At 34.0% G+C, this 12,149-nt stretch overlaps 1 protein-coding gene across 1 annotated transcript in view; it reads left to right on the forward strand.

Annotated features, from left to right (window-relative positions):
- The window catches only part of LOC127846061 (uncharacterized), a 50,798-nt gene that overhangs the window by 17,148 nt on the left and 21,501 nt on the right, over window positions 1–12,149 (forward strand). The window contains exons 6-7 of the mRNA XM_052377238.1: window positions 2,614–2,716; window positions 3,086–3,185. Of these exons, the coding sequence (XP_052233198.1) occupies window positions 2,614–2,716; window positions 3,086–3,185 (203 nt within the window). The remainder of the gene's footprint in view (window positions 1–2,613; window positions 2,717–3,085; window positions 3,186–12,149) is intronic.

Genomic DNA, 12,149 nt, shown 5'->3' on the forward strand with positions numbered 1-12,149 from the left:
CCCACGCAAGATTAAACTGTTATTCTTTATACGATGGACATGCCTATATTGTCAGATCATTCCGCTCCAATGAATTTTCAGTAAGTTGTCGTCTTTTGAAAAATGTTTCGTTGCCGCGTAAGATCTCGGATATGAATGAGCCTAATAGGCCTTTCCTAAAACTAGCAGACTTTCATAGAAATAACCTACTTATACTCCGAATACATCTCTACACTCAGTTCATAATCTACTTCCGATATATTTTTTCAAAAGCCATTTATTTCATATAGTTGACATTACTATGAAACAAACATGAGCTCGCAAGTCTAGCTAGTACCGTTTTTATGTGTACATGACGCGAGTTTTATAGCAGAATATTGATTATCTGTGTGAAGTTAAGGGTCTTTAAAATTCAAAAGGTACAAACCGCGGGGTCTTACCAGCATACAATTTGAAAAATACGGCGAACTGGATTCAAATTGCGCAATTCAGATATTGACAAGGATATGCATCAGACGACATCTAATACAATGTCTCAAATAGTTATGTCTCAATTCAAATCATCTCAAACATACGTTTGTGCCACTTGCTACTTCAACATTTAAAATTCCATCGCCGTATGTAAAATCTGAATTTAATAGGCGCATACGTATAAATATAAATTATTTTTGATATTGATAAAAATATAATAATAAATATCCAAATGATGTTTAAGCAAAAAAATAATAAATTAAAAAAAATACAGGCACAGGTAAGGCAGTGAACATGTTTGTGCAAGGCACGTGTATTTTTTTAACAGATTTTCAATAATAAAAGTAAAAGCAGTATATTTTAAAAAGGGATTTTCCACAGAATCCCTTTTAAAATGGCCTTTTCCAAGGATATTTCCTACAAATAAACCCATTTTTTTGTAACTTTTTATAACAAAGTATACAAATGTTATGCTGGCAGTACAACCCTACAACAGAAAATGTTACGCTGGCGGTAAAAACTCCCAATGGTTCATTATAACATCAACAAATAATTAACTTAAATGTTATGCTGGCGGTACAAACTCCCAAAGGTTCATCACATTCATTCCACTTAAAAATTAAACAAAAAATGGTACGCTGGCGGTACAAACTCTCTAACTATTTACGCTGGCGGTACAAACTCCCAAAGGTTCATTCTATACACTGGCGGTACAACCATCCAAAATGCTTTAAAAACATGTTATGCTGGTGGTACAAACTCAGGTTCATAATCCTTCAACAGAAAAATTAACTGAAAATGTTACGCTGGCGGTACAAACTCTCAGAGGATCATAATCACAATTGAATACACCTGCGGTACAAACTCTCAGAATCAATGACAGATAATTCTTGAAAATGTTACACCGGCCGTACAAACTCTACAATGACAAAATGTTACGCCGGCGGTACAAACTATGCATAATCACAGACAGATATTTCTTAATGTTACGCCGGCGGTACAAACTCCCTTCGGTTCATAATCACACAGACAGATAATTCTAAATGTTACGCCGGCGGTACAAATTCCCTTAGGTTCATTATCACACAGACAGATAATTCTTTGAAAATGTTACGCCAGCAGTACAAACTCCCTACGGTTCATAATCACACAGACAGATAATTCTTTGAAAATGTTACGCCGGCGGTACAAACTCCCTAAGGTTCATTATTACACAGGCAGATATTTGAAAATGTTACTCTGCAATGACAAAATGTTACGCCGGCGGTACAAACTATGCATTATCACAGACAGATATTTCTTTGAAAATGTTACGCTGGCGGTACAAACTCCCTAAGGTTCATAATCACACAGACAGATAATTCTTTGAAAATGTTACGACGGCGGTACAAACTCCCTAAAGTTCATAATAACATAGACAGATAAATTCTTTGAAAATGTTACGCCAGCGGTACACACTTCCAGATATGCATAATCACACAGAAAAAATCACACTGAAAAAAATGGAAGGTAAACGACTTTTAAATGTATAATTCTTAATTTATTTTTTAATTATAAAACATGTAATTATAAATACAAACACACACAAAGGTATACCATTATGTTCGCAATCCACCAGTCAGTAGGTCAGAAAATTTATGAAATAGTGTGAATGATTCAATATTTTTTTATGACTAACTAAAATTAATTAATTTTTTTTATAAAAAATACATAACATTTTTTTTAACATGTGAAGTCATTTTAAAAATTAAATATTTCAATAAAACAATCTTTACATCAATTATAACCATTCAAAGTTCTTTAACAGATGCAATTGCTGCAATTTGTATTTTCATTACTAAACAATTCTGCCACAAGTTAAGTATGTATTGTAAAAACAAAACTTTATTGTTTCTCCTTACATACAAACATATTATAGAACATAAAACAAGAGATGTGTTTGTCAGAAACACACTGTCCCCCTACTGCGCTGCGTTGATACATTTTTTTTTTACCTTTGACCTTGAAGGATGACCTTGATCTTTCACCACTCAAAATGTGCAGCTCCATGAGATACACATGCATGCCAAATATCAAGTTGCTATGTGAAGGGGCATAGAAGTTATGAGCATTTTTTGAAACCTAAACGCGAAACCTAAACGCAAATTTTTGATTATTTTTTAGAAAGGAATTTTTGGGATCCAGACCACTTACAAAAAAAAGAGAGCAAACTGACCTGGAAGATGATGCCAACGAGGAATGTTCAAACACTTCTGAGGGACTCCTTGTAAGTTAATTAATTTCCTTTTTTGTGTAACAGAAACATGAGCAATTCAATAAATAGTATTTGGTTATTGTATTTACACTGGTGAACTGCAAGTATTAAGAAAGGCCTTGTGTTTGATTGGAAATCAGGTAAATGATGTTAAAATGAAAAAGTATTTGATCTTTTAAATAGCCTGAAAAAGCATTTTGAGAACATTACCTGTGAAATTGGGAAGTTGTGCTTCAATTTTCCTTGTGAGAATAAAAAAGTTTGTTTGCATGGCAAAAAAAACAAAAAACTTCAGAATTTTTTTTGGGAACATGAAACTACTATTAAAATCGGCAGAAAAAGGGTCTGCTCATAGATCAATATATTAACTTGTACTTCTAGGAGAAGTACAGCAAGGTAGTTGATGAGCTTCAAATGATGAAGGACAAATGTTCTAAACTGGAAACGGAAAACTCAGAATTGAGGCGTCAACTGACAGAGCGTAAGTGCATATATTTCTTATAATATTCTTGAACACTTAATGAATGGATCTTTTTTATAAATGATAACTATTTCTTGACTTACAGAGTTTAGAATAATTCACAAAAACTGGTTTAAGACCACTTTGAGTGAACACACATCTTCTTATGCCAACCCTTTTAATTTGCCTAATATTTCAATGTTTATAAACCTGAATATGCAGTTTGAGTTATTAGGCATAGACACAAATGTCCAGGCTTCAAGTACCAAATAACCTCATAAAGACCCTGTTTGAGAAACCAGTGACAGTTGATCAGATATAAATTGACATACATTGACACTTGATCATAAGTGAGTTACCCTGATTTATATGTAATAAATATTTTTATGCACCCCTTCGGAGAAGAGGGGGAATATTGTTTTGCACATGTCGGTCGGTCCGTTTGTTGGTCGGTTTGTCGGTCCATCTGGCAGAGGACCCCTATTTATTTTCAGGTCACTAGGTCAAGGTCACAGTTGTTCGGGATGATAACTCAAGAATGCTTAGGCCTTGATCATGAAACTTTATTGGTACATTGATCATGACTGGCAGATGACCCGTATTGATTTTCAGGTCACTAGGTCAAAGTTAAAGGTCACAATGGCCTGGCTGCCACTACAATGAACTGCCTATTTGGAGAGCATGCGTGATTTACAAACAGCACTTGTTTTTACATCTTCTGTAATATATTTCTATTAAATTTTTCTGTTTGTTCAATGGTCAAGTTAATTCTAATAGAAGTATTCTTTCCCACAATTATCCTAAGATTTAAACATAAACAACAGTTTTTCGCAATTTATCTACCGTTTATTGTTTGTTCACCCATTGAAATACATAATTTTGGTAAAATTTTAAAAATGTGCTAAAATGATGACGACACGGTGGTCTGCTCAACTTGTCACCTGTTCCAAATAAAACCATGAATAGTTGTACTATCAAGATGAACATTTTTTTATGGTCCATTTCTCAGAAACTGTCAAAGACATTTGGTTCAACTTAGGTATTCATGTTTACCAATTAAAAATGCATCTCAGTTCTCAAGGGCAAATAAGCCTAAATTGAATCATTAGGGCTATGAATTAGCGAGAGTCCAGTAGCCATGGGCCCTAAAACTTGAGCTGGGCTTATAAAGATAAGAACACACTTGGGAGAATGGGTTAAAGTTTTAGTTTTATAACCTGTTCTCATAATTATGGCCCATTTTCATGTTGTAAATCTCATTGTTTATTGACCCTATTGTTGAGGACAATGTTTATTGTCACAAAGTGAACATATTTATCAATGGCAGATAAACCTTGATATTATTTTGCTAAATGTGTGCCCCATTTTGAACATTGAGTGTTGGAGTGTCACTGGTAACATTTACTTTACATGGACAGTTAACCTTAATACTATTACTAATGATTTCCTCTTCTCTACCCAACACTCGGACAAGTGGATGACACTGTCTGCAGGTGGCTCATGCTCGGTAGTTCATCAAATCAGTTCAGGGTCTTTTATTCTATCTGAAAACAGATTGCTCGAAGTCCAAGGAAAATTCATCTAAGGACAAAGAAATTGAAGCATTCTGGAGATTTGAAGACGGACGAGAGAAATGGTTGCCGGCCAAATTGATCCGAAAATATGCTAACGGTAATTTTAAACATTATAAAAAAATTTACGAATAATGTACAATTTTCAAGTGAAATGAACAAAATCCCATATGATACTGACCATGTACAACATTAATAATTAATGATAATTTTGTTTATATTGTGAAACTCAACATCGAAACTCGAAATAGTAAAATGGTTTCCGGATGATAACTCAAGAACGCTTATGCCTAGAATCATGAAACTTCATATGTGCATTGATCATGACTCGCAGATGACCCCGTTTGATTTTGAGGTCACTAGGTCAAAGGTCAAGTTCACGGTGACCCGAAATAGTAAAATGTTTTCCGGATGATAACTGAAGAACGCTTATTCCTAGGATCATGAAACTTGATAGGTAGATTGATCATGACTCGCAGATGACCCCTACTGATTCTCAGGTCACTAGGTCAAAGGTCAATTTCACTGTGACCCGAAATAGTAAAATGGTGTCCGGATGATAAATCAAGAACGCTTATGGCTAGGATCATGAAACTTCATAAGTACATTGATCATGACTGGCAAATGACCCCTATTGATTTTCAGGTCACTAGGTCAAAGGTCAAGGTCACAGTTACAAAAAACATATTCACACAATGGCTGTCACTACAACGGAGAGCCCATATGGGGGCATGCATGTTTTACAAACAGCCCTTGTTATGACTTGTTTTATAATTTGCTAATAATTTAAGAACTTAAACATTTAAAAGTGGTTTACCTTCCTTTTTTTCAGTGTGATTTTTTTCTGTGTGATTATGCATTTCTGGAAGTTTGTACCGCCGGCGTAACATTTTTAAACAATTATCTGTCATTGTGTTTATAATCCTCTGAGAGTTTGTACCGCCAGCGTAACATTTTCAAAGAATTATCTGTGAACCTTTGGGAGGTTGTACCGCCAGCGTTACATTTTCAGTTAAATTTTAAGGGTTATATCATTTTGTGTGTTCTGTATTTACATTACTTGTATAATTAACTATTAAATTAAGAACTTAAACATTTAAAAGTGGTTTGTGTGATTTTTACTATTGGTACCTTAGGGAGTTTGTACCGCCGGCGTAACATTTTCAAGAATTATCTGTTGTTATTATGATCATCTGAGAGTTTGTACCGCCAGCGTAACATTTTCAAAGAATTATCTGTTGTGATAAGAACTTAAACATTTAAAAGTGGTTTATCTTCCTTTTTTCAGTGTGATTTTTTCTGTGTGATTATGCATTTCTGGAAGTTTGTACCGCCGGCGTAACATTTTTAAACAATTATCTGTCATTTTGTATTTTCTGAGAGTTTGTACCGCCAGCGTAACATTTTCAAAGAATTATCTGTTGTGATTTTGAACCTTTGGGAGGTTGTACCTCCAGCGTAACATTTTCAGTTTAAATTTTAAGGGTTATATCATTTTGTGTGTTCTGTATTTACATTTTTTGTATAATTTACTATTAAATTAAGAACTTAAACATTTAAAAGTGGTTTGTGTGATTTTTACTATTGGTACCTTAGGGAGTTTGTACCGCCGGCGTAACATTTTGATTATGATCCTCTGAGAGTTTGTACCGCCAGCGTAACATTTTCAAAGAATTATCTGTTGTGATTATGAACCTAAGAACTTAAAAAGTGGTTTATCTTCTTTTTTTCAGTGTGATTTTTACTGTGTGATTATACCTTGCTGGAAGTTGGTACCGCCGGCGTAACATTTTCAAACAATTATCTGTCTATGTGATTATGAATCTTAGGGAGTTTGTACTGCCGGCGTAACATTTTCAAAGAATACTCAGTTTTTATTTTGAACCTTTGGGAGGTTGTACCGCCAGCATAACATTTAAGTTTCAGTTCCGTTTTCCTGTCTGAATGTAAGATGGGTTGTACTGCCAGCGTAAAATTTTTTGTACTTTCTTATAAAAAGTGAGAAAAATGTGGGGGGTTTTAAAAGAAATTTCCTTCAAAATTACCATTTTAAAAGGGGTTCTGTGGAAAATCCCTTTTTAAAATATAATCAATTAGTAGTTTTTACTGTGTTTATTATTATAAAAAATACGAATCTTGGTTTTCGGCAGACATTATAATGAAATAATGTCTTGCAAATGCGTCCACATTAAGAAATAGAGAATTCAATGAGGTTAAAATATATGATTTTCTGGTTAAACTTTTGACTTTGCATATACGGCAGTATATTACGTGATGATGCAATACAAATTTTATTAACACTGACATGTTTATGGATTCAAAATCAATTGGTGACATTAACAATGATGTCAATATAGTTATGTATATAAACAGAATCTGAAATATTCATGTAATGTTTGATAAAACTGTGTATGCTATCTCCTCATATGGTGAACATTTATATGTGGTCAGTCGTTCGTCGTGAGTTTTCAGAGATTTAATGCCTCAAAAATAATAATAGGCTTTCACACACGATCTCGAACAATAATGATTAAAATTGGATGAAACTTTCTATAAAGCATGCCTATAGATGGGACATGCGCACATTGGCTAGTCACTTAGCGCCGGTAATATTTCAAGTAGTTATTGTCCTCGCATTATTGATACAACAATTTATATTGACGGTTTACGTTACTTGAGAGATCTCAGGGACTTATGGTCCGAATGTGATGAAAATTAATATGCGGTTTTCTAATAGTTCCTTTTCCACCAAATGTTTCTTTATATTGTGCAAGTGTTTTGGTGAGGAATAGCAGCTACTTTAATCTGTATTCATTACAAAAGTTATTGTATGTATGTTAACAGATAGTTGAAATGGATTTAATGTGTCTTGTTATCCGTTATAAATCGAGCGAAGGGGATACTGTTTACCATGGTTTGCGTGTGCATGGCTTTGATGGATTTTAAAATGGAATGAGCTGGTGTGTCACGCGAAAGAATCAAATAGCTATTTTCGAGGTTAATTTCAAATTCGAAGTAAAAATGTCATTATTGTTATTTTTATAAACAGGAATTTCCCTCTCTATCACTTGAAAATGTATTAAATTTATTATACAACGCAGTTAGGAGGTGTATTTGAGAAAATATGTTAGTTATCCACGTAAATAATGTTATACGTTTCTGAGCGACCTTTTTTAAAATATTTTCCCGGTGCTTTGTTCTGGTTGATTTGAAACTTGAATACACTATCACCATAAAGTGCAAATAAGCAAAAACTTTTCATGTTTTGTTATTTATTTACGTCTGAGATATTTACCTTCAAAATACAGAATTTAGTTGTCAAAATATGGCTTGTCAACTTCATAACATGGCTGAACATTGACGGATATTTGTCTAAGTCGGTGAATCTTGTACAAATTCCATTGCAGCTACCTTCAAGGCCGAGGTCGTACTAACAGATCTAAGTTTTATACGGCCCACTCTTTCCCTGCCTCTGACTCTAGTAGTACAGTGATCAGTTACTGGCATCATAGTATTATGAAGTGTATCAAATGCGGCGAAGCATATCCAATCAACTCCGTTTGGCTACTTTATGTAGGTAATTATGACGCAGTTATATTGATTGTTTACTATTGTTTTGCTTAACACAAAGAGCATTGTAATGTGACCTTAAAAATGAACAAAATGACCCATTCATCTACAGTAAGTAAAGGGGTGCCTACTGACATGAGCCTACTAGAAACATCCCTTTTAGATTCACCCAAAGCTCCAAAACAATATGAAAACACGTTACAAAAAGAAGACAGATGACGATACGTCAGGCCAGAAAAGTATGACGGAATTCGTAATTAACAAACAAAACGAAACCAAATCATCTTAATCATCTAACGCAGAAACAATATGTATTACAAAAAGACTTGACGAAATAAGCTCAAAACTTTCGAATGTACACACAAAGAGCGACACTGATATTATCAAAAACATCAGAAAAGAGACACTCGAAGAAATAAAAGAGAAATTCCTTGCATCCGTAATTAAACAATTAGAATTATCGAAAGCAATATGTTCGACCAACAAAAGGAATTGTCGTCACTTAAAGAGCAGCTAAATTCAAAAGAAAAAGATATTGACACCATAAAACAAAACAACCAGTCCACAATACAAACCTTTGAAGCTAGTATAAATGACCTCGAAAAGTACGGGCGTCGGAACACCGTTCGTATATCTGGCCTCTCGTTTGAAGAGGAAAACCAATCATCTATGGCAGCGGCAGAATAAACGGAGAGTATGATGAGCCATCATCTTGATATCCAGCGTGTACCCAAAAACATAGATATTGCTCACAGGCCCGGAAAATACGTGTCGAACAAGAACCGTCCGGTGATAGTAAAATTTAGACGACGTCAAACAAAATTGATGACATGAAACGAGCAAATCGATTGAAGGGCACAAGCATTTACGTCAATGAAGACATAACAAAATTAAACGCAGAAGTGCTTGAATCCCTGCGTCTCAAAGATCCGGGCCGTGTTGAAATGGCTTGGTCGCATGAAGGCAATTTATGTGTGAAATAAAGGGGCAGTGAATGCAGTGAAAATGTGCTTTTTAACCAATATCAAAACTGGCTAAGCAAACCATGGCCAAAGAAAGAAACCATCACATAGGCAAAGAAATCCTCCTCTGGTGCCAACCTCCAATCGCCAGTCAATAATTCATAATACCGATGTGAAACGTTTGACAAATTTGTATGTGGTATTAATAAAATGACAACAGTTGTATTAGCAAAAGTGTTCTAGGTCATACCAGTTTTGCATGAACGCATAGATAAATACATATCTGTTAATAAATAGCTACATTATAATCTTTCAAGTTGTTGTGTTAAAGGATACAAATATAAAATATTTCCCACTACATGTACTCATAACTAAATTTAAAATACGCAAAACGGAGTTATTTGGCTCAACTTTTTATTTTAACGATCATTATCATTTAGTTTAGAATGCTTACTTTCTTGTACGTCATCAGATTACAGATGTGCCTAAGTTATTTTGTCCAAGCACCTAACTTACTGTGTAATTTTATGTTCCTACCTGTCTATGTACTTAGGCACCCACCTTCCGGCTCCTCCACCCCCCCCCCACCCATGAGTTCATTCATACTTACCTGCCAACATATCTCTATTTCATTATTTCATACGCACTTATGTAATCATCGACCTGGCAGGATACAAACCCCCAATACTGAGTACATTCATACTTACCTGCCAACAAATCTTTATTTCATTATTTCATACGCACTTATGTAATCATCGACCTTGCAGGATACAAACCCCCCAATACTGAGTACATATATACTTACCTGCAAACTAAAACCAATACTGTGGCCTATTGCTCGCTATTAGAAATCTGGCACTGATCTAAGTGTATACATATATTAAAGTACCGTTTAGAAGATCAAATAAATTTGCAAACTAGAAGCAAATTGTAATCGATTGATGCGTTTTTCGCTAAATGTACTGTTATTGTAACATGCAACTCGTGCAAAACGTGCACGAATAAAACAGATTTTAAATATAAGGAGCAGTTATTGCGTGAAAAGCAAAATGCAAATTGTGTTCAACAATGCCAGTTTTCGTATGCTATTTCGTTCGAAATATCAAATTTTAAAATATATTACAACGGTTTTTATTTTTATACTGATAAATATCATTCAATTGGCATGAGCACACATTTTTGTAATGTTTTGGTCAGTTTTTCTGTCGCACTTTGCAAATAGTTTATAGCACATGTATAATGTTGTTTTATTGTTATATTGTCTATATATGGTTGCATAGAGAAAATAATATGTTCTCACAAATGATATGGTTAAGCAAAATACAATGTATTGTTTATGAAACATCCATTTCTGAGACTTGTTTCGTGAATTTCCGCATACAGTGTACTCATTCGACCCATATCTCAATTACACTAAACCTATTGTTCAGCATGAATAGCTCTTCTCTATTTTTTACATGAAACTAATGAGACAAGCACACACAAATTATCATTCACATCACCCTCCACCTTTTTTAAATGATTAAAATATGTACTTTGAATGTAAAATGGCTAAACAATAAAGACAAACGAATAAAAATCATCAAATGGTTAGACGAAAAAAAGTTTATGCCTACTACAAGAAAGTCACTTGACACATACTTTAGCACAAACCTTACCTTAAAAGATGAATGGGACGGAGACGTCTATCTCAGTGGACAACATACTAATAAACAAGGCATTGCCTTTCTGATGAAAAACAATATAGGGATCACAATCGATAACTTTAACGAAATAATAATTGGCAGACTAGCAAGTGTAGATATCAAAATACTTGAAACACAATTAACATGAATGAACGTCTACGGTCCTCACATAGATGATTCCACATTTTACGAAACATTACAATCCTTTATAATTAATAATCAAGATAAACATATTATAATCGGTGGTGATTTCAATACTGTCCTGAACCCATTATTAGAAAAAAAGAAGGGAAGCCTTTATACTCATCCTAAAAATAGAGACATTTTGAATAACATAATTGAAAACTATAATATGATGGACATCTGGCGTACAGTAAATCCAAACGAAAGCAATTGCACATGGCACTCAAACACAAAACCAACAATATTGTTTATATTAGACTATTTTTTTAATATCTGAGCCACTTTGCAACATTATTGACACGTGTAGCATTAAACCAGGATTTATAACTGACCACTTTCTAGTTGAACTTCAACTGCACAAATTACAACCTGAAAGAGGCCTAGGGTACTTTTAAATTAATAATAGCATCTTATTAGATACAAAATATCAAAAACAAATAAAACAGGAAATATTAAACACAGTTCAAAATAATAAAGATGCAAACCCAAACACATTATGGGAAGTAATTAAAGGAAATATACGTAACACAACAATTAGATACACATCATTTAAACAAAAAGAAACACACAAATTTGAAACTGAAACCATCAAAACCATTGAAACACTAAACAAACAATTGCATGAAACAAACACAAATGATACCACCGCCATTGAAAATGAAATAAAATCAAACAAACAAGTATTAGAAGGAATCTATCATACACAACTAAATGGAATAATACTACGATCGCGTGCGCAGCATGTTGAACGCAATGAAAAAAAATACAAAATCCTTCGAAAATATTGCAAAGCGTAGAAGTGAACAAAAACTGTACACAAGTTAGTAGTTAAAGCCGGTCGAGTTGATATTTCTCACAATTATTTGGTTTCTTCAACTGACCAGAATTGATTAGTATTCGTCAGATACATTCTAAAGCTAAACTCGTCCATACGGATTTTCGCAAAAATTGTGCCAAAAAATGCCAAAAGCATCAAAAATACAAAACCTAATCATGTACATAACGGAATCCTCA

The sequence above is a fragment of the Dreissena polymorpha genome, chromosome 9 (genome assembly GCF_020536995.1).
Source record: "Dreissena polymorpha isolate Duluth1 chromosome 9, UMN_Dpol_1.0, whole genome shotgun sequence".
Classification (NCBI taxonomy): Eukaryota; Metazoa; Mollusca; class Bivalvia; order Myida; family Dreissenidae; genus Dreissena; species Dreissena polymorpha.